At 29.9% G+C, this 20,749-nt stretch overlaps 3 protein-coding genes across 3 annotated transcripts in view; 1 reads left to right on the top strand and 2 right to left on the bottom strand.

The window, feature by feature from the left end:
- Nucleotides 1-230: 230 nt before the first annotated feature.
- On the bottom strand, nucleotides 231-6,200 carry LOC145324489 (uncharacterized). The gene is made up of 10 exons (XM_080167074.1): nucleotides 6,163-6,200; nucleotides 5,820-5,960; nucleotides 5,251-5,442; nucleotides 4,775-4,836; nucleotides 4,387-4,479; nucleotides 4,020-4,093; nucleotides 3,838-3,926; nucleotides 1,109-1,181; nucleotides 605-654; nucleotides 231-403 (listed from the first exon to the last, which is right to left on the bottom strand). The coding sequence occupies exons 1-10, from the start codon at nucleotides 6,198-6,200 to the stop codon at nucleotides 313-315; spliced, it is 903 nt and encodes a 300-aa protein (XP_080023200.1). The 3' UTR covers nucleotides 231-312.
- Nucleotides 6,201-7,216: 1,016 nt separating this feature from the next.
- Nucleotides 7,217-11,392, bottom strand: LOC145324488 (co-chaperone protein HGH1 homolog). The gene is made up of 9 exons (XM_080167073.1): nucleotides 11,242-11,392; nucleotides 10,700-10,812; nucleotides 10,587-10,620; nucleotides 10,321-10,470; nucleotides 9,959-10,105; nucleotides 9,413-9,607; nucleotides 8,870-8,972; nucleotides 8,479-8,602; nucleotides 7,217-7,840 (listed from the first exon to the last, which is right to left on the bottom strand). Exons 1-9 carry the CDS (start codon nucleotides 11,341-11,343, stop codon nucleotides 7,618-7,620), a joined length of 1,191 nt encoding a protein of 396 aa, XP_080023199.1. The 5' UTR covers nucleotides 11,344-11,392; the 3' UTR covers nucleotides 7,217-7,617.
- Nucleotides 11,393-12,818: 1,426 nt separating this feature from the next.
- The window catches only part of Dscam1 (Down syndrome cell adhesion molecule 1), a 134,756-nt gene continuing 126,825 nt past the window's right edge, over nucleotides 12,819-20,749 (top strand). The window contains exon 1 of the mRNA XM_080168100.1: nucleotides 12,819-12,972. The gene's annotated coding sequence lies outside the window, so the exon portion shown is untranslated. The remainder of the gene's footprint in view (nucleotides 12,973-20,749) is intronic.

The following is a 20,749-nucleotide window of genomic DNA, read 5'->3' as shown; positions in this document are numbered from 1 at the left end:
CTTGCGGTACACCCTGTTTTACCTTCCTATATTTGCATCTAGAGTTTCTAAACACAACATAGGTCTGCCTGCCTCTGAGATATGCACATAGAAACCTCTTGATGTAGTCGTTGAGATGGAGCTGGTTGCTATGTTGGTCATGTCTACGCCGTGCATCCACCTCTACTACAGCAGCAACACCATCAGCAGCAGCAGCAGAGCCAAGAACCAACGCACACAATCTCCCACCCTTCAAGAGAGATCATCAACAAAAATTACTTATAAGTCTTCTCGTAAAATGTCCTTTTCAGTTACAAGCTTCAGAATCATATCTCAAACAGTATTTTGGAAGCTATGCAGCTGAGATTTTGGAAACTGTAGGTTCAGTCCAGTCTCTAAGGTTTTTCTTACTTCACCACGTTTTCTAAAAAAAATTTACATGTAAAAAAAGGTGGTTCCTACCTATTAATATTCTTTTGGAAGTCGGATTTCAATTTTAATTTTTAGTTTTGACAAGAAAAAGTAAAAATATTCACAACCTTCACAAGACCTAAGAGAAGCTACACTGTAAAGGAGACCCATATTCTTTTTATAACTGGATTAGAAAAGTTTAATTAATGTTTACCTTGGATTTATTCCATGTTCTTCTCTCATATGCTTATGTAATAATGAAACCTAAAATTAAAATGGCAGAATATTAGAGTAGCTACGCTACACGGAAAAGGATACTAAAATATAAAAAAAAATATTTAAAAATATACTAGTATATCATTCTGTCAAGTTCACCGCCGATCCTAAATTACTTAAAATACTTTTTAGCATAGAGAGGGTGCAATAAGCTGTTTATTACACTAGTCCCAAAAGTATAATACAAAACGTTTTCTTTTTCGTTGGTTAACAACTTTGGGTACTTAGGTGAATTTTGATTGGTTGAATTATTAAGTTCATTGTTCAAACTTTCAAACCACTAATTTAATCTACAGGGGTGATTTTGTGTATCAATTTTGGGGATGCACATTAATTTATTGGTCATTGTCTTCTAAAATAAAAGAAGATTCGATTCTTCTTTGTAGACTAAAAAAGCAATGGATTTGATGCAATTAAAAAAAGAAAAATATTATATGATTACCTTTATAAAAACAACTTTGCATATTTGGCAGAAATGTCGTCGCTGTATGTTTTCTCCTCTATGAGTAATCCTCCTAAGAAATACGAATTTCAAATACCAATGTAAATAATATATACAGGGCGACCACTCCAAAACAAGAAAAATATAGTATTTTTATAGTATATTTTTCAAATCCATATAGTATATATAGTATATTTTTTTAAACTCATATAGTATGATATAGTATTATTTAGTAATAAATAGTATATACATCATCAATAATAACTCAAAGCATAGCTGTTATCAAAGCAATTTCACATATAAGGGGCTTACTCTGTGATTATTAGGCTAGGTATTAATGTGAGACTATAGGTTATTTAGGATAAAAGTTTACTTTTGGTTAGTATTTCACATATATTTAATAATTTTTTGGATAGGTCTCAGGTTCAGGTGCTGCAGGCTATCTGGAAGGTGGTTTCTGGATAAGTAAAAAAATTAAAATTTCTGTTTGAAGAGTTAGAGATCAACTTATATAACAAAATATGCATCTTTTTGGATGTTATGAACATAAATGAAGAAAAAATTAAAATAGGCCTCCAAGTTCTGGTCTTGCAGGCCTCTAGGTCCACAGGTCCACTCTGGACAGGTTATAGATATTTTTTTTTATTTGAAGAGTTAGAGGCCAACTAATACAATAGAATATATATCTTTTTGAATGCTATTAACATATCTGAAGAAAAAATTTAAATCGGCCTCCAAGTTCTGGTCCTGTTGGCCTTCATGTCCACTCTGGACAGGTAAAAAATTTAAATTTCCTATTTGAAGAGTTAGAGGTCAACTTATAAAAAAGAATATGCATCTTTTTGGATTAACATAACATAACTGAAGAAAAAAATTAAAATCGACCTCTAAGTTCTGGTCCTGCAGAGTCAGACTTTGGACAGGTAAAAATCAAACTTCCCTCAATTGAACAGTTAATGGTATATTTGTTAAACAAAATGAGCTTAAATTTGGATGTTCTTTATATATTTGAAGGAAAAAATAAAATTGGCCTTCAGGTTTAGGAGCTGCAGGCCTCCAGGTGGACTCTGGACACGAATAAAATAAAAATTTTAAATTGAAGGAGTTAGAGGTTTTTAAAACAACATAAGCATCTTTATAAATGCTATTTATATGTTTAAAGAAAAAATTACAATCGACCTCCAGGTTTTGATGCTTCAGGCCTCCAGGTGGACTCTGGACATGTAAAAATCAAAATTTCTTATTTATGTAGTTAGAGGTTAGTTTATAAAACACCATAAGCATCTTTTTAGATGTTATTTACATATCTGAAGAAAAAATACAATTAACCTCCAGGTCCAGGTGCTGCAGGCTTCCATGTAGACTCTGTCCAGAGAAAATCTGGAGGCCTGAACTTGAACTCTTCAAATAAGAAATTTGAGTCTTTTACCTGTCCTGAATGAACCTGAACTTGGATCCCGATATGTTAATATTATCCAAGTAAATGCATATTCTGTTATATAAATAGACCTCTAACTCTTCATATAAGAAATTTAATTGTTTACGTGTTCAGAGTGGACCTAAAGGCCTGCAGGACCTGAACTTGGAGGCCAATTTATATATTTTCTTCAGATATGTTAATAAGATAAAAAAAAAAATACATAATCTGTTTTATAAGTTGACCTCTAACTCTTAAAATAAGAAATTTGATTTTTTACCTGTCCAGAGTGGACCTGGAGGCCTGCAGGGCTTGACCCAGGGGGCTAATTTTCAATTTTTTTTTCCAGATATGTTATTAACATCCAAAAAGATGCATATTCTGTAATATAGGTTGACCTCTAACTCTTCAAACAAAAAAATTGAATTTTACCAGTCCAGAGTGGACCTAGTGGCCTGCAGGACCAGAACTTGGAGGCCAATTTAAATTTTTTTCTTCAGATATGTTAATAACATCCTGAAAGATGCATATTCTGTTTAATAAGTTGATCTCTAAATCTTACAATTTTTTTACCTGTCCAGAAATCACCTTTTAGCCTGCAGCACCTGAACCTGAAAACTTATCAAAAAAATTTATTAAATATAAGTGAACTACTATCCAAAAGTAAACTTTTATCCCAAATAACCTATAGTCTCACATTAATACCTAGCCTAATAATCACGGAGTAAGCGAAAGTGGTAAAACTTCCCCCTCACCCTTAAGTTAATTCTATGAAAAATAACTGATATTTAAATCATAATCACAAACAAAAATATATTTTAAAGGATTTTCTTCATCTCTTTTTTACTGTAGAGCTTTATGCATTTTTGTCGTATCACAGTATCTTTTGAGCCCCCCGCAGCGGTTACAAATAGGAGAAGACCTACTGTGAAAATAAGACAAAGCGCTCCTTAAGAGGAGGCGTTGTCACAAAACTGACAATATTCGTTTTTTGTTATATAAATGTAATATTATATAGTATATATAGTAAATTTTGGTCAAGTAAAGGTAATAATATATAGTATATATAGTAAATTTTGGTCATATAGTATGATATAGTATCCAAATTCATCCTATATAGTATAAATAGTATATATAGTATGCAGTGGTCGCCCTGTATATAAATGTACTTATACTTACAGTTTCGACTAATAATCAAAATTAATGTAAAGATTGCATTGCATTCATAAGGATGTTAGGTGATTTTTGTTTTAATAATGATTTTTAAAACTAAGATGCTCATTTTTCTTTATATTTATTTACACTTAAATACCTGTGTCTGGTCATATTTGAGATGAATTTGAACTGTTTGCCACAATCAGGACAGGTGGCCTCTGGAGGCTTGTAACCTTCATGGACAACCTACAAATTTTTTAATTATTTAACAAAAAGGTATATTTTCATATATAAATGTAACCATTACTATCTTAAAATTTAAATCAATATGATTTCTACCTGAATGTGCTGTTTCAAGTATGCTTCATAAACAAAACTCGTTGTGCAAATATTACATGAGAATCTTTTAATTCCTATAATCAAAATAAGATTATTAGATATATTCATATTGAACAATTGCAGGTTTTGTGCTATTTGTTGTTAGTTATGGTCATTTTACTGGCATAAATTTTACTCCTCCCCTAGATAAAGGATGGGTAATCAACTAATATTATTTTTAAATTATAATGATCATCTTAATATACAAGTCAGGGGGGGAGGGGCGGATACTTTTTGTAACCAAAATCTAAAAAACAAAGGAACTCGACCAAAAAGAGATACAACACCTGTAGGTATTTGCAGAATTTAAAAATTAAAATGACCTAACCTTCATGGACACTTTCAATGTGGACTTTGAGAGCATTGGCAGAACACAGAGTCTTCTCACAAACATGACATTGTAATCTTTCTGGTTTTATTCCTATAAAGAGCATAAAAATAAGTTTAGTTGATGCTTTAGTGTTGTTAATGTAGGTATGATGTTTAAACAGCGAACATATGAAGCACTTGGACAGGACATACAAATTTAATGATTAGCTCATTCAAAACAAACTAGAGTCTAGATCCTCAATCCCTTAATTGTACCAAAAGAAAACAGTGTAGGAACAGTCCGACTACATTATTGGTTAGAAAGTGTACCTACACAATTTGATTATTTGAATTATTATGTATGATTAATCTTCTAGGGTAATAAATCTATTATTTAAAAAACTTACCTTTATGAATTAGAGAATGTTTTGATAGATTTTTAACAGATTTTCCACATTCTGTACATAACCTTGATGACAAAATAAAATATTATTATTCTTGTAATGTATGTGAAAATAAAAAACAATATCTTTATACACTTTCAATAATTTACAATTACCTAGGACATTTTTTTGCTTAGATATATTATGTAGGTAACTATTCTGATATTTTTGTACCAAAATTTTCAAAATTAAAATAAAAATTCTAAGAGGATAATACCCGTTCGGACTTCCTGGTAACGAATTGGAGTTTCTAAAGTTTATAATCGGTACATAACAGTTACAAGAATCATCATGTAAAGTTTAAAATCAAAAGGATGACTCAACGATGCCTAAATTAATGTTAAAAGATATCCGTAACGAACAAATAGACAGCCAGACGGACATAGGGATAGACCGCTCCCTATTTTAGAGAAGCTTTACTTTTTAAAAATGTTTACTACCTATATTTATGCTTTCTTGTCTTCTTTCCTTCAATTTTACTATCTGTAGGTTTAGTTTTATTATTTATAATCAGGCTTTTCTTCTTTAATAATTGATAACTAGGTTTCTTTTTGATTGTTTGAGATTCTGTTGTACTTTTAGGTTCTGGTGATAAATTTAAAAAATCTTTAGACGAAGTTTCTTCACAATCACTAAAATTAGAAGAAGTGGTGATTCCACGAAAGTTATTGAACAAGTCTAAATGGCTATACTCAAAAATGCCTATCTCAAAAAAAACCGCCTATGAATGATGAATTAAAGAATCTTCTGTAGACGAAGTTTCTTTAAAATCAATGAAATAGGAAAAGTTACTGTTTTGTTTATTTGAGTGCTCTAAAATTTTTAAAAAGATATAAAGTAGACATTTTTTGATCTAAACGTTTTTAATATAAGCGTACTTTGAGATGACTCCTTTATATATTTACCAGATATATTAAATCTATGTTGATTTTATAGAAGAAACTGGACTAGTATGAAGTTGTACTTTACATATTCTAATACTTATGATTCTAATGGAATAGCTTCTAACCTGTAAACATCTAACTTTGGTGGATTTTCAGATTCATGTATATCTATAGCAACATCATCATCTAATTTATCTGGGTTTTGATTTTGATTGTCTTCTAATTTCACATCATCGTATTTTAGATTTAAACTTGCTCTGTAGCTTCTGATTTAGAAATATAGGTATATTATTTTCAATTGCGTTATATTCCTAATCCTATGCTATATTAGTTCATATTAAGCTGTGTAAACGTGGGTGCAAGACCTAGATACAGTTTTTGTCTGTTTCTCCGTCGCAATGCAATATACATTCACGCAACTTCTCCCTCTGATTGTTTAAAAAGAGGTAGATTGAGATATTCACGTACATAATATAAGTTGAGTCGTCATCCCAAGCATCATTCATTATTTTGGACACCTGCCATACTCGGCGAGGTTGATAAAATAAAGTAGACTTTATTTGATACATCGGGTCAGGTCAAATTATGATTAAAAGTGTATCTTTATCCCTAGACCTAATATTAGGTCCGAACTATGGCTGCCTAATCAATCAATCAATAAATGAAAATAATATATTCCTGATTATATATGAAATATTGTGTTGAATATGACTAATTTGTTGGTCTGGTATGATTACAAGATCATGGTCCCAAATTTTCACTTTCCCACTTAGCCAAGGAAATAATAGGTGCAGTAACATTGGGTTTATTTCAGATCTTTGCGCATCCTAAAACAATGGTACGTGTGTATAAGCTAGATTACACAAAGTTTTTTTTGAATCATAAAACCAAGCGATTGATATTTTATTATCTCATTTAATTCAAATGCAGGGGTGTATAATGTATATTCTGCACTAGATTCATTTTTCCTGGGTTGTAAAATATTTCATCCCTCTCCCCTAGTTTATTCCCCAAGCAGGGCTGCCTTTTTTCACGTCTCTTGTTTGAAACGGTCAGAAGAGTATCTCAAAACTCAATACCTCTTGACTAAAACACTCCCAAGGATTTTTTCAAGAATTAAAATAGCCTTTTCCCTTCCCTTCTTGAAGATTCCCTATTATAAAGATCTCAATCATTTTAGAAGTTCTCGAAATCTTAAGCTTCAGACAAAAAAAATCCTTAGTACCTACTTCTTTATATTAGGATAGATTACTATAATTTCAATTTTTATTACCTTACAAACAATTCTTAATGTCTGAAAAAGACCACTTTCAAAGTTTTCTTTTAAACATTCATCTAAATATCAAAACAAGTAGGTATAGATAAATCCACATTGCCATTAACAAACTAGCAAAAACAATAGGTAGGTAATTACCTATGTAAAAATATTTTTTCGAAGATAACAATTTTTTTACCTAAACTAAATCCAACACCAAACTTAAGCTTTACATTATTTTCTTCAAAATCCATTTTTATACATTAATCTGTGAAAAAAAAATAAAGATATAAGAATATAAAAAAATAGAGGTATAATATAATTGTAGGACTACAAAAGCACATTGGAAAATCTATAACAAACTTGTAAAGAGAATTAAAATATTGCATTCGTGTTGTTTTATGGCTTCGGCACATAAATGGTTTTTAATTCAAAATCTCATTATTTTTAAAGATTCCATCATACGAATTCAAATAATGAAGTATATTGATGGTTGACAGTGTCCATCCATCAAAGTATAAGATCTCGCTAACCGCTTTTTTTAATCATGCCAAGATTTAAATACATTTTCTTTGGGACGAAACCTCTTTCTTTATTTAATATTTTGTTATTATAAATTTTCATACCAAAACCATAAAATAACCATATAAACAAGCAAAATAAAATTTTTAATCTTTAAGATAGCTTTCATCCATCTTTTGAAGTTGCGGGACCAAGTCTTCAGGTACTTCAACTTCTTTATAGTTCTCCAGACCTATTTCATCCTCTTTCTTAATAAGAATATCCACAATATTCTCAGTAGCAAGCAACACTTCTCTGTCCTTTTCAACCAAATGCAACTCTCTGAGAATGAGATAGGTATTCTTGGCTCTTAATGTTTCTCGTCCAGGCCTAAAATAATATTATCAAATAAAACATGTTGATGTAATATTTTCAAAATCTTTCCCTACACTCCCGGGTGGGGAGGGATTAAATTTCAAAATAAGGAAATATTCCATATTTTACTATATAAATTGTGGAATAAATTCTACTAGGTTAAACAATATACATCCCTTTACTATTAACAAAAGAAAAATGTTTTTCGCTTTACATCTGTTTAATCATGAAATAAAAAAATCAAACTATACCTAGTGTATGTAAATATTTAAACTTCTAAAAAAGGGTAAATTTCCAAATAATTAAGTAAAGAAAGGACTAAAACTAATTGCTGGAATAAAATTGCATTTTTTTTACTTGGATCTTACACCAGATTATCATGTACTCTAACAATTTGAAATTTGTGATTGGCTAAAATAACGATCCTCCCTCTTCCTCCCCCTCCTCCCCTACTACATAAACGAACTGGCCAATAAGTGATGTCCATGTTAGCAACCTATATTGACGACATTTTTTCCCCTGTCGTAATATCCACGTATATATTATATCCATTGGAATAAATTAAAGTAATCCAAAAAGGGAAGCAAAACTACTTTGTACTTTTGCCATAAAATAGTACTAAGACAGCTGCGCTACTTTAGAAAAAGATTTACTTGGTAGCACACAGCTGAAGTAGAGCTTCAAGTAACATTTTTCTAATATCAGCATCTTCTTCAATCTTCTTATTCTCATCTAGGAACTGCAGGTCCACAGGAAGATCGTCCATCTCTTCGTCTGTTCGAGGATTTTTAAAAGCTTATATTATAAATTTTTGTAAATAATCTCTAGATACTTTTTAAAAAGGTAATGAAAAAATTTGTATACGATCAAAACTAAAAAAACTTAATCGTTGAATAAACTTTGTGGAATTATACTTTTAGAATGCAAAAGTTCATATATATATATACCAATATACCCTGGATTCTGTTAATTGTGAGTTAATTCATAAAACCTTTTACTTAATTTGATTAACAAAGAAAAAGTTAAAAACCGTCCCTGTAAAAGAATTAGGAGAAGGACCAGCTAAAGGCAGTAACAGGTTGGGTAGAATGTCAACTTCATCAGAGAGAAGCCAGTCGTGATGCTCATGATCGAAACAACAATTCCTTTAAGGTATTGTCCTCATTTTAGGGATGGTTGGTGTAATATTTTCTTTACTTTTTAATATCTAGGTTTTAAAATTCATGTAACTAATTCAATGAGTTTACTAAATATTAAAAATACTCTTTAAATTAAACTTTAATCTGGAATATTATTCTTTACACTGCTTCGTAATGCATAAATAGATCTTATAGAACTTTTCTGCTCTATCTTATTGTATAAGTAAAGAAGTAAGGTATTTTTTGTCTGATGCTTTAGTTTTGATAAATATTAAACTGATTGAGTTTGTATTTTAGGCTATCTTGTTTTTAGATACAAGACTTCGAAATAGAATAGTTTCAGGCTATTTTCTTCCCTTCCCTCCCAATAGATTACAAAGCTCCTAAATGCTAGGGGGGGGGGGGGGGGGGGAGGCGTAACCAAAAGTAACAATTAAAGTGAAGGGACAATTCCTTTCCTAATAACACCGATAGCTCCGCCTTTCTTCACCTGGCCACCCTGATATTGTGTGAAGCTAAAGAGGCGCTGGATAACACACAGTTCTCTGTCCATTATCTTCTGCCTGACCTCGGACAGCTGAGAAAGGTTCGAAAGCACTGGCGCCAAATAGCGCAAGTTGGCTCCATGTTTATTATAGTTTTCCTGTACAAATTATTTATTTTTCATTAATTCATATGTATTTCAGTATTATTATTTTGACTCCCAAGTAAAAAAATGAGAGGCAAAGCAGTATTTCCTTATGTTCCCTAAAATAAGAGAAACCAAATATAATTTTTAGGCAAGCTGACCAAAACTTGACTAAAGATAGAAAGCTTTTATTAATAGCACTCACTAAGAGGTATTGTTTTCAATAATTGTTTCACGTTTAATTTTTGCTTTTATTATCTTACCTATAAACTTTTACTTTAAAACATTTATCTGGCTGTATTCTGACAACTTTAATGTTCTTTATTTCATGTCCTCAATAAAGTCAATTTAGTAAATATTAAAAATAAATTCCTGACACATAATAAAAACAAGGCGTTCAATTTGTATATCATGCTTCTTAAATCTCTCCCACACTTGATCACAGCTGACTCTATCTCTTGTCAGATTGGATAAAATCATAGAGGCGTGGTCCGCTACTTTGCAATCGTCGTCCTAGTTCATAGATTTTTAAAAACAAGAAATTTAGGTAATTTTTGCTTGTATATGATTTTACCAAGATATAATTTGCAATATTGAAAATAATGAAATCATAACTACAATTTAGATTGAATTTTTAGATTTTAACGTCCGTTTTCTGACAATCAAGGCTATGCTCTACTATTTTGCAAAATCTATGGCTAATTTCTAAAATATTTCTATAAAAAATCTATTTCCTTGATGCACTGAAAAAGCACATTGACAAAATCCTCCAACTTGTTTGATTGTAACATTGACTTTGCTATACTGGGGTCTGATGAAAGATTAATTAAAGCTAGCGCCGCCTCCTTTGAAACATTATGATCCTTGTCTTGTAATAACTATAATAAAGTTGCTCTCTACAATTTAGCATTTTCAGACAAAGGCATATAGTAATTTCACTTACAATTGTTCAAAACCAATTTTTTTCTCTATAATCTATTCGTTTTTATAACACTCTAGTCTTGCCTTGGTATGTGTGCCCTCTAGTTCTAGGCATTACGCAATGAATCTATTAAACGAAAACAAATTATTAGGTAATAAACAAGAAAATTTGATCATATGTTTAACAAGTCTTTTTTCTCACAATGTTTAATGCATGTATTGTTTAAAGAAATCGTAGAGGGTTCCTTCAAAAGTCCAGAATGTAAAGTATCAGCTTCGCTCAGTGTAGCAATTCCTTCCTTGATGCAAGAATTTATGGATTATCTAAGGAATAAGCAACGTAGGAAATATGGCTTCAACTTTAAAGGTTTATAAAGATAGTTAGCCTAAGATACTTTATATAGTATAAAAGTAACATGATGTCTATTTATCTGTCTAGCTCTGTGTAGCGAAGGATCTCGCTAACCGATGAACTAATTTGGTTCTTTTTACAGTGAAGCTCCTTATAGGTCCAGGAAGGGTGTTTACCTATTTGTTGGAGGGTACGTCCCACATCCTAAGAGTAATCGCCCATAGAAAATCAAAAAAGGACTGAGGCCTCTGGGGTGTGTAGTATCCGCTAGCACAAAAAATTATTACATTTTCTTTTTATATTTAGATTTTGGTATTTAAATAACTGCCTAGTAAAATAAGAGATCAGCTTATTAATCTTATCCATAAATCCCTGCCTTTGATCCTGTAAGTCCAACAACATGCTGAACAGCCACCAGCTTGATGTCAAATCTTTGATCAGGATGCAGAAATTGGGACAATTCTTCTAACTCGCTCATTTTTAGAATATATGTGTTTTAGTGCTATTTTTTGTAACAATTTTATTGATTCTGAAATAATAGTACGATACATTTCCCTTTTATTTATTCTATGTTAAGTTGGTTATGGTTTAAATAGTTAGAAGACCTCTGAAGGATCAATTTAAATTCAGAAAAGATTAAAATTTATAACAATTAATGAGATATATTTCGTAAATAGCTTAGGTTTATATTACAACACTAAGCGTAAGACAGAAAAACAGGAAACAATCAAAAATAAGTGTTAAAACAAAAGTAGATTTAAAATTAAATAAACATGAAAATAAGTTAAAAATATATTATTTTGGATTTCTAAATGAAAATTAATAAAAACCTGGATTTCTATCCAATTTGACCTACTTGATAAATATCTCTAGGGCATATTCAATCTCTATAATTTGTATTACTTTTCATAATAATAACATTAAATATTTAAAAATATTTCACAATATTACAAAATTTAATTTCGCTATATATATTTTGATCACAATAACAAACATGCACACTACTGAGCAGAGTTCTCAACTTTGATTCATTTTTAAATGCTTTGCTTATTTAAACAAAAAAAAAAGAACATGATTCCTTCTTAAAAGATTAACATAAAAGACTTTAGAAATTAACTTCTTTATTTTTACTCTCGATTCAATTGAATAATACTATAAATTTCAAATTTAAAATATAATATTATATTACTTTTCAATTAAATCTGAAGTTGCAGTAATAACAAATAGCTTGATAGCCCTGTCCTGCGCAAATACTGAGATCTCACTTTACTCTAAAATGTCGTCTTTTTATGTATTTGTAAACATCGACTTTTTATGCAATAAAAAAGTCAAAATCACGCAAATTTTGGCTTTTTAAAGTCTAAAAATTCTTTATTACCTTTCGTTTGTTTCTACTCCTTTTTCAAGAACGATGAGTGCTTGTATGGATAAAAATGTCTATTGTGACAGCTTACCTTCAACATGACGACAGCTGTTTATAATACCAAAATTAACCGACAGATGTCACCCTAGTTTATTTGCAAACAAATCCGAAGGGGGAAAGTCATCGCTGAGTGTTGCAGGGGATGGGGAAATTAATTTGGAGTAACGAACATGAAGAGTGTTTGAAGGGAAATGAGGAGGGATTATTATTGAGCTTATATTCGCGCATCCCCCCACCCCTCAATATGAGTAATCATCCTTTTCCCCGTTCCCTTTCAGATTAGAAATGATGCAAGTTACCAACATAGAGCGGTCGAGGCCATTTTGACAGTAATTTTGGTATAATTTATAATAGAAATTTTTTATTTTATCTTAGGGCAAATAAACACATAAAATCAAAGATTATTCTACAATTTTTATTCTTTTTTTACAGAGATTTCTTGAAAAATGCGGTAGATTTTATATTTTTGAAAAAAATGTTCGAAAATTTTTTGGCGGTTTGTTTATTAGTCGGAGCTTTGGCAACTAGAGTTTAGTGGCCGGGTGGTGGCTAACAGAGCTACACTCCTGTGTGTTTACATTATTATTGAATCTGTGAAAAATTTTGCAAAAATTGTGAAAATCAACCCTTTGCAGGGCATAAATAAGTGATATTTGTGATTTGAAGTATTTATAAAGTTAAAAGGTGTGTATTAAATAATTTTTGTATATAATAAAGAGTGTCCAGAAAGTGAGATATTTGTGATTATATTGAAGGTGTCCAAAAATTAATGTATTCCGAACGACCCTTGTATGTTAACCAAATGTCCTTTTCTTAGCAAGAGAGAGGATATATTTGCAGGGTTATATATGTGCTAAAAGTGTGCTTAAAAAATCAAATATGGTTTATATAATACAGTGAAAAAAATATGTAAAAGTGTATTTTTACAATAAATAATAAAATTTTGGTATCAAAAACATTCTTCTTCAAGTACGGTAGGAAATTTTATTTATACAGAATTGATATATGAGTCATTTTTGGAACCTTTTTTGGGTTATTCAAAGGAACATTCTACAACAATTTAGTATTCACACTAACTTTGTTAACTAATAACTTTGCACAGCTGATGATAGCTCAGCAGAACGCATAAAAATGCCGCAACCAAAACAAAACATACGCTATAAAGGATATAATAAGATATATATTTATTGCTCTTATTTAAGCATTTTTACATTTTTTTTTCACAAACGTCTTTGTTCTTAATGAAATTAATATTTTCTGAAATAAAAAAAAAATTTTATTAAGTAAAAGTATAATTTTTATGGGCCTTAATATTACAAACTTTAACGTTAAAATTAATACCTTCACAATGGAAATCAAAGTTTATATTATTTTTCCAGCCAAAGAAAAGAGAATAATAAACCTAGATTTGAAATTTTTATTTCAAACAAATAACTCTAAACTAGCATAAATATGCATTAAAAAAAACTATAATTTTATAATATAATAATTTTCTAACGATTTTTAGTTTTTTCCTTTTAAATCATAATAGAAATAAATATTCTTGTCAAATACATTCTTATTCTTCAAAAATATTGAAAAAGTGAAAATATAATTTTCTGGAATATATTTTGAAGTTAAAGTTTTACGGCAACCCTGTAAATATATTAAAAAAATAATTTTTAAGTATACTTTACTTTTACTAGTAAGTACCACTATAATTTCAATGTTAAAAGCAATTTATTCATTTTTAAAATTTTTATAAAAAAAATTTAAGTGGCAACCTGGTTTTGACAAAACTGTACGCGTGTACGCGGCATTAGCGCGCACGATAATAACCGGGTTCGATGTCCACACGTGCAACACCAGGTTTACAGTCAATTTAGGATTAAATGTTGTGTAATTATTTTAAATCAAGGGACTTTAGAATTATATGGTATGACAATAATATCTACTAATTTTATTATCGGCGAACTCTGTTTTCGTTCTACTTGTGCAAACAAAGCATCTGTGTATTATTTCTGCAAGTCTATATTTTTTTGTTGAAATGATCTGGCTTTCGTTCAAGATGTATGTTTTTTTTTGCTTTTTGTAATTGAAAGCTTACTAGGTCAACATTATTTAAAAGTAAAAAGAAATATAGCAGTTGAAATATTCAGAAATCTGTTCCTTTATGTCTTTCAAGTGCCAAACAAAGTAGATTTAGTACTCGTAAAAAATCTTAATGAGCGATAATTGTATCAGCTAATTTTTTGATGGGGAAATTCTAAGTTATTTATTTACAGTCTTTTTATATCCTTAATTAATCCACCTACTCTGCCCCCACCCACCTCAAAAAATATATATATATATCTTTCCATATAAAGGAGCTATCTTTATATGGCGAGATCTTATGGGACAAATTAGATACCTATACATTTTGAAAACCTTCATGTAACTATTTAAATCAAACAAAACTATTAATAATCGTGTTAAAAATCTGCATAAAACGAGATTTTTATAATTTCATGATTTCTTTTAATGAAATGTTTTTTTCATTCATTAGAAAATTAAATAAACAACAGTTATTTTCATTTATAAATAGCGTTAAAATATTCTGGGAATGGCCAAAAAATTCATAAAAATCCTTTCATAATCAAAAAGCGGAAAGACATGATTATATTTTTGTTAGTTTACCCCCTTTTTTATCTGTCGGCTTTTTAAAATAAGTAGACAGTTGCAAGTTAATTAAGTATTGACAGTAGAACAAGGCAGACAAAGATTTAAAATGTCCATTCAGCCTAAACCTTCAATTGCGAGTGGTGGGGTGTAATTTTTAGTGGTGAAAACAGGGAACGCATGTCTTCCCAATTTCAATATTAATGGGGTGTTGACACCCCCCCCCCCCCCCCTACACATCTTCTGTACGCTTATTTTTCCAATTCCATGTTGATTTTAGTGTATTTTTATAAACATAAAAAGAAAAATATTTTTAAAAATTAAATTGATTTTGATTTGACCTATCGAATCGAAAAATTCTCATAATTTGTCAAACTTATATTGATTGATTAATTCGTTTGAAATTAGATAATTTAGCTTTCTATTTTTTTATGCTTTTGAGGTGCAATTATTATAAAAGTCCAAGTGTAGCGCAGCAATTTAGAGAATCAATATATTCGAATATAACTAGCAAGCAGACTTTAAAACATTAATATTTTACAATGTCCAATGCCAATTAGGTTAGAATAAAGTCTAAAATTTGCTTTCATTTAAAAATCCGTCAAAAAAGACTTCATATATCACACTTAATATAACTGTAGTTTACAGTTTTTAGGACAGACACTCACAACATTTAGAGAAGCTGCGCTGTATAATAAAGAAAAACGTTTTCTTTTCCCTTTCACTACAGAAATAATCCAAGTTTCCCCTTATGGTTGGTTATGTACAAATACATACGCAATTATCAACTAGTATTGATTTTTCTCAACTATATTAAAAACGAAATCAATAGTTACTATTTTAATATGTACATGCTTTTGCTTTTAAATTTGAATGAAAAAGTCAGTATTTATGGATTTATTTTGTTTTTATTTTCTTTGTTTATGCTTTTTTTATAGCTCTGGATTAGTTATGTACATAGTTCCCGCCCTTAATAGGGAAAGTAAATGTTTTTCTATAAAAAAAAGTACATATGTGTGTTTGTTATACTTCTTTTAGGTTAGGTTGGGTTCGAATAGGTTATGAAAAGCTTCTTGAAGGGCTTACTTGAAAAAAATTAGATTAGTCTGTAACTTTCATTTCTGGATAGGTATTAAATACGTGGTTATTGTGACAGGAAAATTTTGGATAATGGTTAATTCGTTCCTCCATGGTCAGGTGAGAGGATATGGTAAAGTCATGATGGAGGGGGATGGGAGAATCATTACATTACCCAGTTGGAAGAAACACTTTATCATTGTATGCGTGAATCTCTCACAGTATACACGTAGATTTTCTGTATCCACTCTCTCATTCTTTTATTATTTATTTGAACCTTTACTTAAATCACTTTCTGACATGTTGTACTTAGTTATTGTTGACAATACTAATTCCTGTTCATTATAGAACAAAAGTTAACACCTGCTGATTTTCCCAAATCTTAAAACTCCCTTTAACAACATTTGGGCAAAACAGGCTTTTAAATACACAGGAGCTTTTTAAGGGTACTAGTTGCCTCACCCATAGATTCAATGGGAGGGTGAAGGGGGTCAGGAAAATAGCCTAAAACTATCTAAAACCATTTATAAAGCTTTCCTGAAAAGTGCAATTAATTTGGACTACCCGTTTCTGAAATCTTTAACTTAAAAAAAACTACTTTATATTATAAGTTATCATAACAAAATTTTATTTATTTTATCCTAAAAATACCCAAAAAAGTCTAAAGTTCCCCTTCCAAAATGCCCAAACGTATATTTTGATACAATTCAAAATAATTCCCTTTTGACCGTATCTCTATTTGATATTTTCTAAAATTGTTTGTTGTGTACCTATGTATGTATATTATAAATATAAAATGTTTTGAAAGATTTTACTTTTTACCACAAACTTTCAGTTTATCGATATTATTTTCAATAGATACATATTATATCGAGTTATTCAAACTATTTACTATAAGATTTTACTAGAAAATCATGTATCTGATTTTGATTCCCCTTAATATTGAACGCTACATACCCCCTGCAGCTTTGTTTATTTTTATTGAGAACCCCTTTTTTCTCCCTTCTCCAAGAATTTTATGTTTTTAGATAGGAGAGAGAAATGTATTTTTTAAACAAAAATTTTTAAAGTGGTTATCAAAAGAGTTTTTTTTCTATTTAAGACCTCTATTTATTTAAAAATTCCACCTATATTTCTTACAACTCTGTCGGAACTGTTGATTTTGTGTAGACATGCAATTTTAATGGTTTATGTCGAATATATGGCTTTGTTTAAAATTGGTCGTGATTGACATAAGATCGATTTTCGATAGTGTACTGAAATGACATCATGATTACATACTTGTGAAGAAATGATAAATCCACATTTTTTGTCATGAAATCAGTTTAAATAATGTCTTTTTACTTCTTGTGTTTTTAAGAACTTTTATTCCTCCTTTTGAAAGGCAAAAAAGTCCTTTTATTCCCCTAAAATTTGAAAAGTGAAGAAATATAATATGAAGGCTTTAAAATGTTTTCCGTTGAAATGCCATAATTTTCTTAAATTACATGTTTTTTTTTGTTGATTTTGAATTGAATTAAAATTTTTGTCTACAGTATTTTGTTTAGGTAGACTCAAAAGGTTTAATATTGTTTTTTTCTTAAGCAAAAGGTTTAATATTGTTTTTTTCTTAAGCTAAAGAAAATATATTTAGTACATGACAAAAGAAACGAAGCTCATAAAAAAAGTTTTAGAGTAACTACCAATTTATCAGAAGCCAATCTAATATAACAGCCAAAAGTACTTCTTTACAATAATCTTATACGTGGTTAGTCCTCAAAGTTTTATAATAACGTTTTCTTATTCTTTGGGGACTTTTCTTGAAGTTTATTGGTTGGTTAGTTAAGTGTCTATAAATTCCAACCACTAATTTTAATCTATAGAAGAGATATTTTTGTGTTTCATCATTGGGGATGTACGTACATCAATTTTTCGGCCATTGTCTTATTCCTTTAGATCACAGAGAATAAATAGGTTTTTCCTCAAATATTCCAGACGGACATTTATTCAAAGAGTAGCTTTGTTACTAATAAAAACAAAGCTTTTTTTATACCTAGATCGTTAATAAGAGAAAACTAGACAAATTGGAAAAGTAAACAAACTTTTATTCATCTATTGAATATGTAGGTTTTTATTATTATTTGGCTGTAGACAGGTTTTTAATTTTCGCTAATGAACCATGAACTTCTGAGATTAAGAAAAAATTAGTATGGTTTTAAAAATGTTTAATATCTTGGTTTTCCATAAAGTAACAACCCATGCTAGCCTTCTTAATTATTGTTATCCTAAAGTTTTATAAAACCATATTTTATTATTACCAAGTATGAATATTGAATATGTCCATATTTGGCGCAGCTATAACAAGATTCTATGGACCCATTTTATGAATAAGATGATAGCTTCACAATTATAATAAAAATAAGCTAACGAAATTGAAATGTTAATTTTCATTTAAAGACAGAAATATAAAGAAAAGATCTCAAACATTTTTTTACATAAAGCGTCTGGCGTACAAACCGGGGGTCTAATGGATAAGACAATGACCGATAAATTGATGTACTACATCCCCAATAATGATACACAAAATTACCACTTTTGTAGATTACAATAGGTAGTTGAAACGTTTGGACAAACAATAAAAATTCATTAAAAGTCCTCAAGGTAGTTAAGCCAACTTTTAAGAAACGTTATTATAAAACTTTGGGGACTAGAGTTATAAACAGCCCATTGTCCCCTATCTCCCTGCTTAAAAACACACTGTACATGTATAGTAGATGCGCTTCTTAAAACAGGTAGAAAATATATAAAAATGACCCCAGATGCAATCTAACTTGTTTCCTTTCCTTCTCAACCCCCTTTCTAATTTTTAATCCTCTCATAGATAAAATGATAATTAAATGAGCCTTTGTACATTATTCATAGTATGCTTATCTAGGCAGTTGACCGCGGACATGTATATATGTTTAATTTTGTACGTGAGCAATCACTGATTTGATTTTCAAATATGGCTTCGAAACTGATTAATATCTGGTGGATTAGAACCGGTTCTTAGTTAAACTGAAAAATCATGTAAAGAATCGAATTAGAGACAATTTTCTACGAATATTAAAATAAAAATCATAATATTAATACCATTTTTGTTATCCCGGGCCTTCATTCATTTTGATATCCGCGGAAAGCTGTCTATATTACTATGCGATAAATAACTATTTCATTGCCGATTAGAACTGGTTTGATATCCAGTGGAAATTTAAGCCACTTTTTAATGTTTATTTACTTATCCTTTGTTAATAAAATCGCCCAATTCATCCCCCTGTCTGATATTCTGTATTCTTGTTATGTAGATAAAATTATATTTAGCAAATAGCCCCATTAACAGACATAGATTATTTCTTGCTAAATCTTTTTGAAACAAAATCATTTTCTATGAAATAAATACCTAGTTTTATTTTTATCAAGAAAACGAAAACCTGCTTATAAAATTATAATGACATTATTGGTTGTTTTTATCGGATACCTCATTTGTGGCTTATGTCCCACCCCGCCCCTCCCCATTTTTGTCAATTTACTAGTTGTTTTTCCGTATGGGGTTTCTTTCTACCCCTTGATAGACGAAATTCTTTTGGTTTTATTATTTACAATTTTTTGTGGTTTTTAGTTCATTTATACCAATTTTTGTGTGTCTAGATTTTTCGGATCATGTTACTTGTCGATGCAGCGCTTATCACATGTTACTTGTAGATGCAGCAAACTCATACATGTTACTTGTAGATGCAGCAATATCCCCCCTCCATTCCCTGAGATACTAATATAATTATAAATAGAAACAATTAAGATTAATTCGTTAGCTAAACATTTATTAGTAATGGTTTTGAATATATGCAAAAATATTATTAAATAATAACACATGATATTGAATAGCAATCTGGTTTAATTTGGTTGGAATAGAAGGGAGGGAGGGGGTTGTACATAAAATTGCCCTGAGTTATGCTTTCAAGAGGGCGGAGATTTTTTTTAATCAAAGGTTTAATTTATAAATTGGTGAAAATTTCACAGGAGAAAAAGAGTGGGAGGAGTTTTCCTTGTATAGTTTGGTTCAAGATGAAGGAAGTTGTTTGGGGTTTTGAAGTTCTTTAGAAATGACTAAAAAGCTTATTTTCTATAAAAAATATAACTAACATTGTCTGCCTATCTCCTTTTTTTATCTCCCTTTAACATGTTACTTGTAAGTGCAGCAAAGTTAAACATGTTACTTGTAAGTGCAGCGCTGCATCGACAAGTAACATGATCCGATTTTTCTTTCTAGAATTTGATTTTACAAATACAAAGTCAAATTATTGAAAAATAAATATTTGTATAAGTAAAGATCGTCAATAATGGGTTAAATTAATGTCAACAAATGCAACGACTAATGCTTCTATAAAATTTTAACCCCCTACCTTGATAAATAAAACATTTTAAAACGTTTGTTAGGCAAGGATCATTGATAACTTTTATAGCCAAATTCACTATCCTTTGAATTAACTTTTATTTAGTTTAATTTTTGCCCTTTGGATTCATTTTTCTAGTATTTAAGAAGTTGCAAAATTGTATTAGCATAAAATGAAAAGCATGACTTATTTTGGTTAAGATACACAATAAAAAAATGACTCTTAGGAATATATGAAAAAGATGAATCACATTTCTTAAACCCAAGTCTAAATATATATTGTTAAAGTTTAGGACTTTAGGATGGCTATAAAATTGCCCCTAATAAAGATGACTCATT

Source organism: Acartia tonsa, chromosome 7, assembly GCF_053477335.1.
Source record: "Acartia tonsa isolate MP-2025a chromosome 7, ASM5347733v1, whole genome shotgun sequence".
NCBI classification, from domain to species: Eukaryota; Metazoa; Arthropoda; class Copepoda; order Calanoida; family Acartiidae; genus Acartia; species Acartia tonsa.
The sequence above is the reverse complement of the archived record's forward strand: the minus strand, read 5'-3'. Positions and strand labels throughout refer to the sequence as shown.

Excerpts from the sequence above, each read along its gene's own strand:
- LOC145324489 (XM_080167074.1), bottom strand. The coding sequence starts at position 6,200 with ATGAATGATGCTTGGGATGACGACTCAACTTATATTAT. Across the intron at positions 5,961-6,162 it reads GACGACTCAACTTATATTAT|AAGCTACAGAGCAAGTTTAA; the intron begins GTACGTGAATAT and ends TTTCTAAATCAG. Across the intron at positions 404-604 it reads GAACATGGAATAAATCCAAG|AAAACGTGGTGAAGTAAGAA; the intron begins GTAAACATTAAT and ends AATTTTTTTTAG.
- LOC145324488 (XM_080167073.1), bottom strand. The coding sequence starts at position 11,343 with ATGAGCGAGTTAGAAGAATTGTCCCAATTTCTGCATCCTGATCAAAGA. Across the intron at positions 10,621-10,699 it reads CATTGTGAGAAAAAAGACTT|AACTAGAGGGCACACATACC; the intron begins GTTAAACATATG and ends CGTAATGCCTAG. Across the intron at positions 7,841-8,478 it reads CTTCAGCTGTGTGCTACCAA|GCCTGGACGAGAAACATTAA; the intron begins GTAAATCTTTTT and ends ATATTATTTTAG.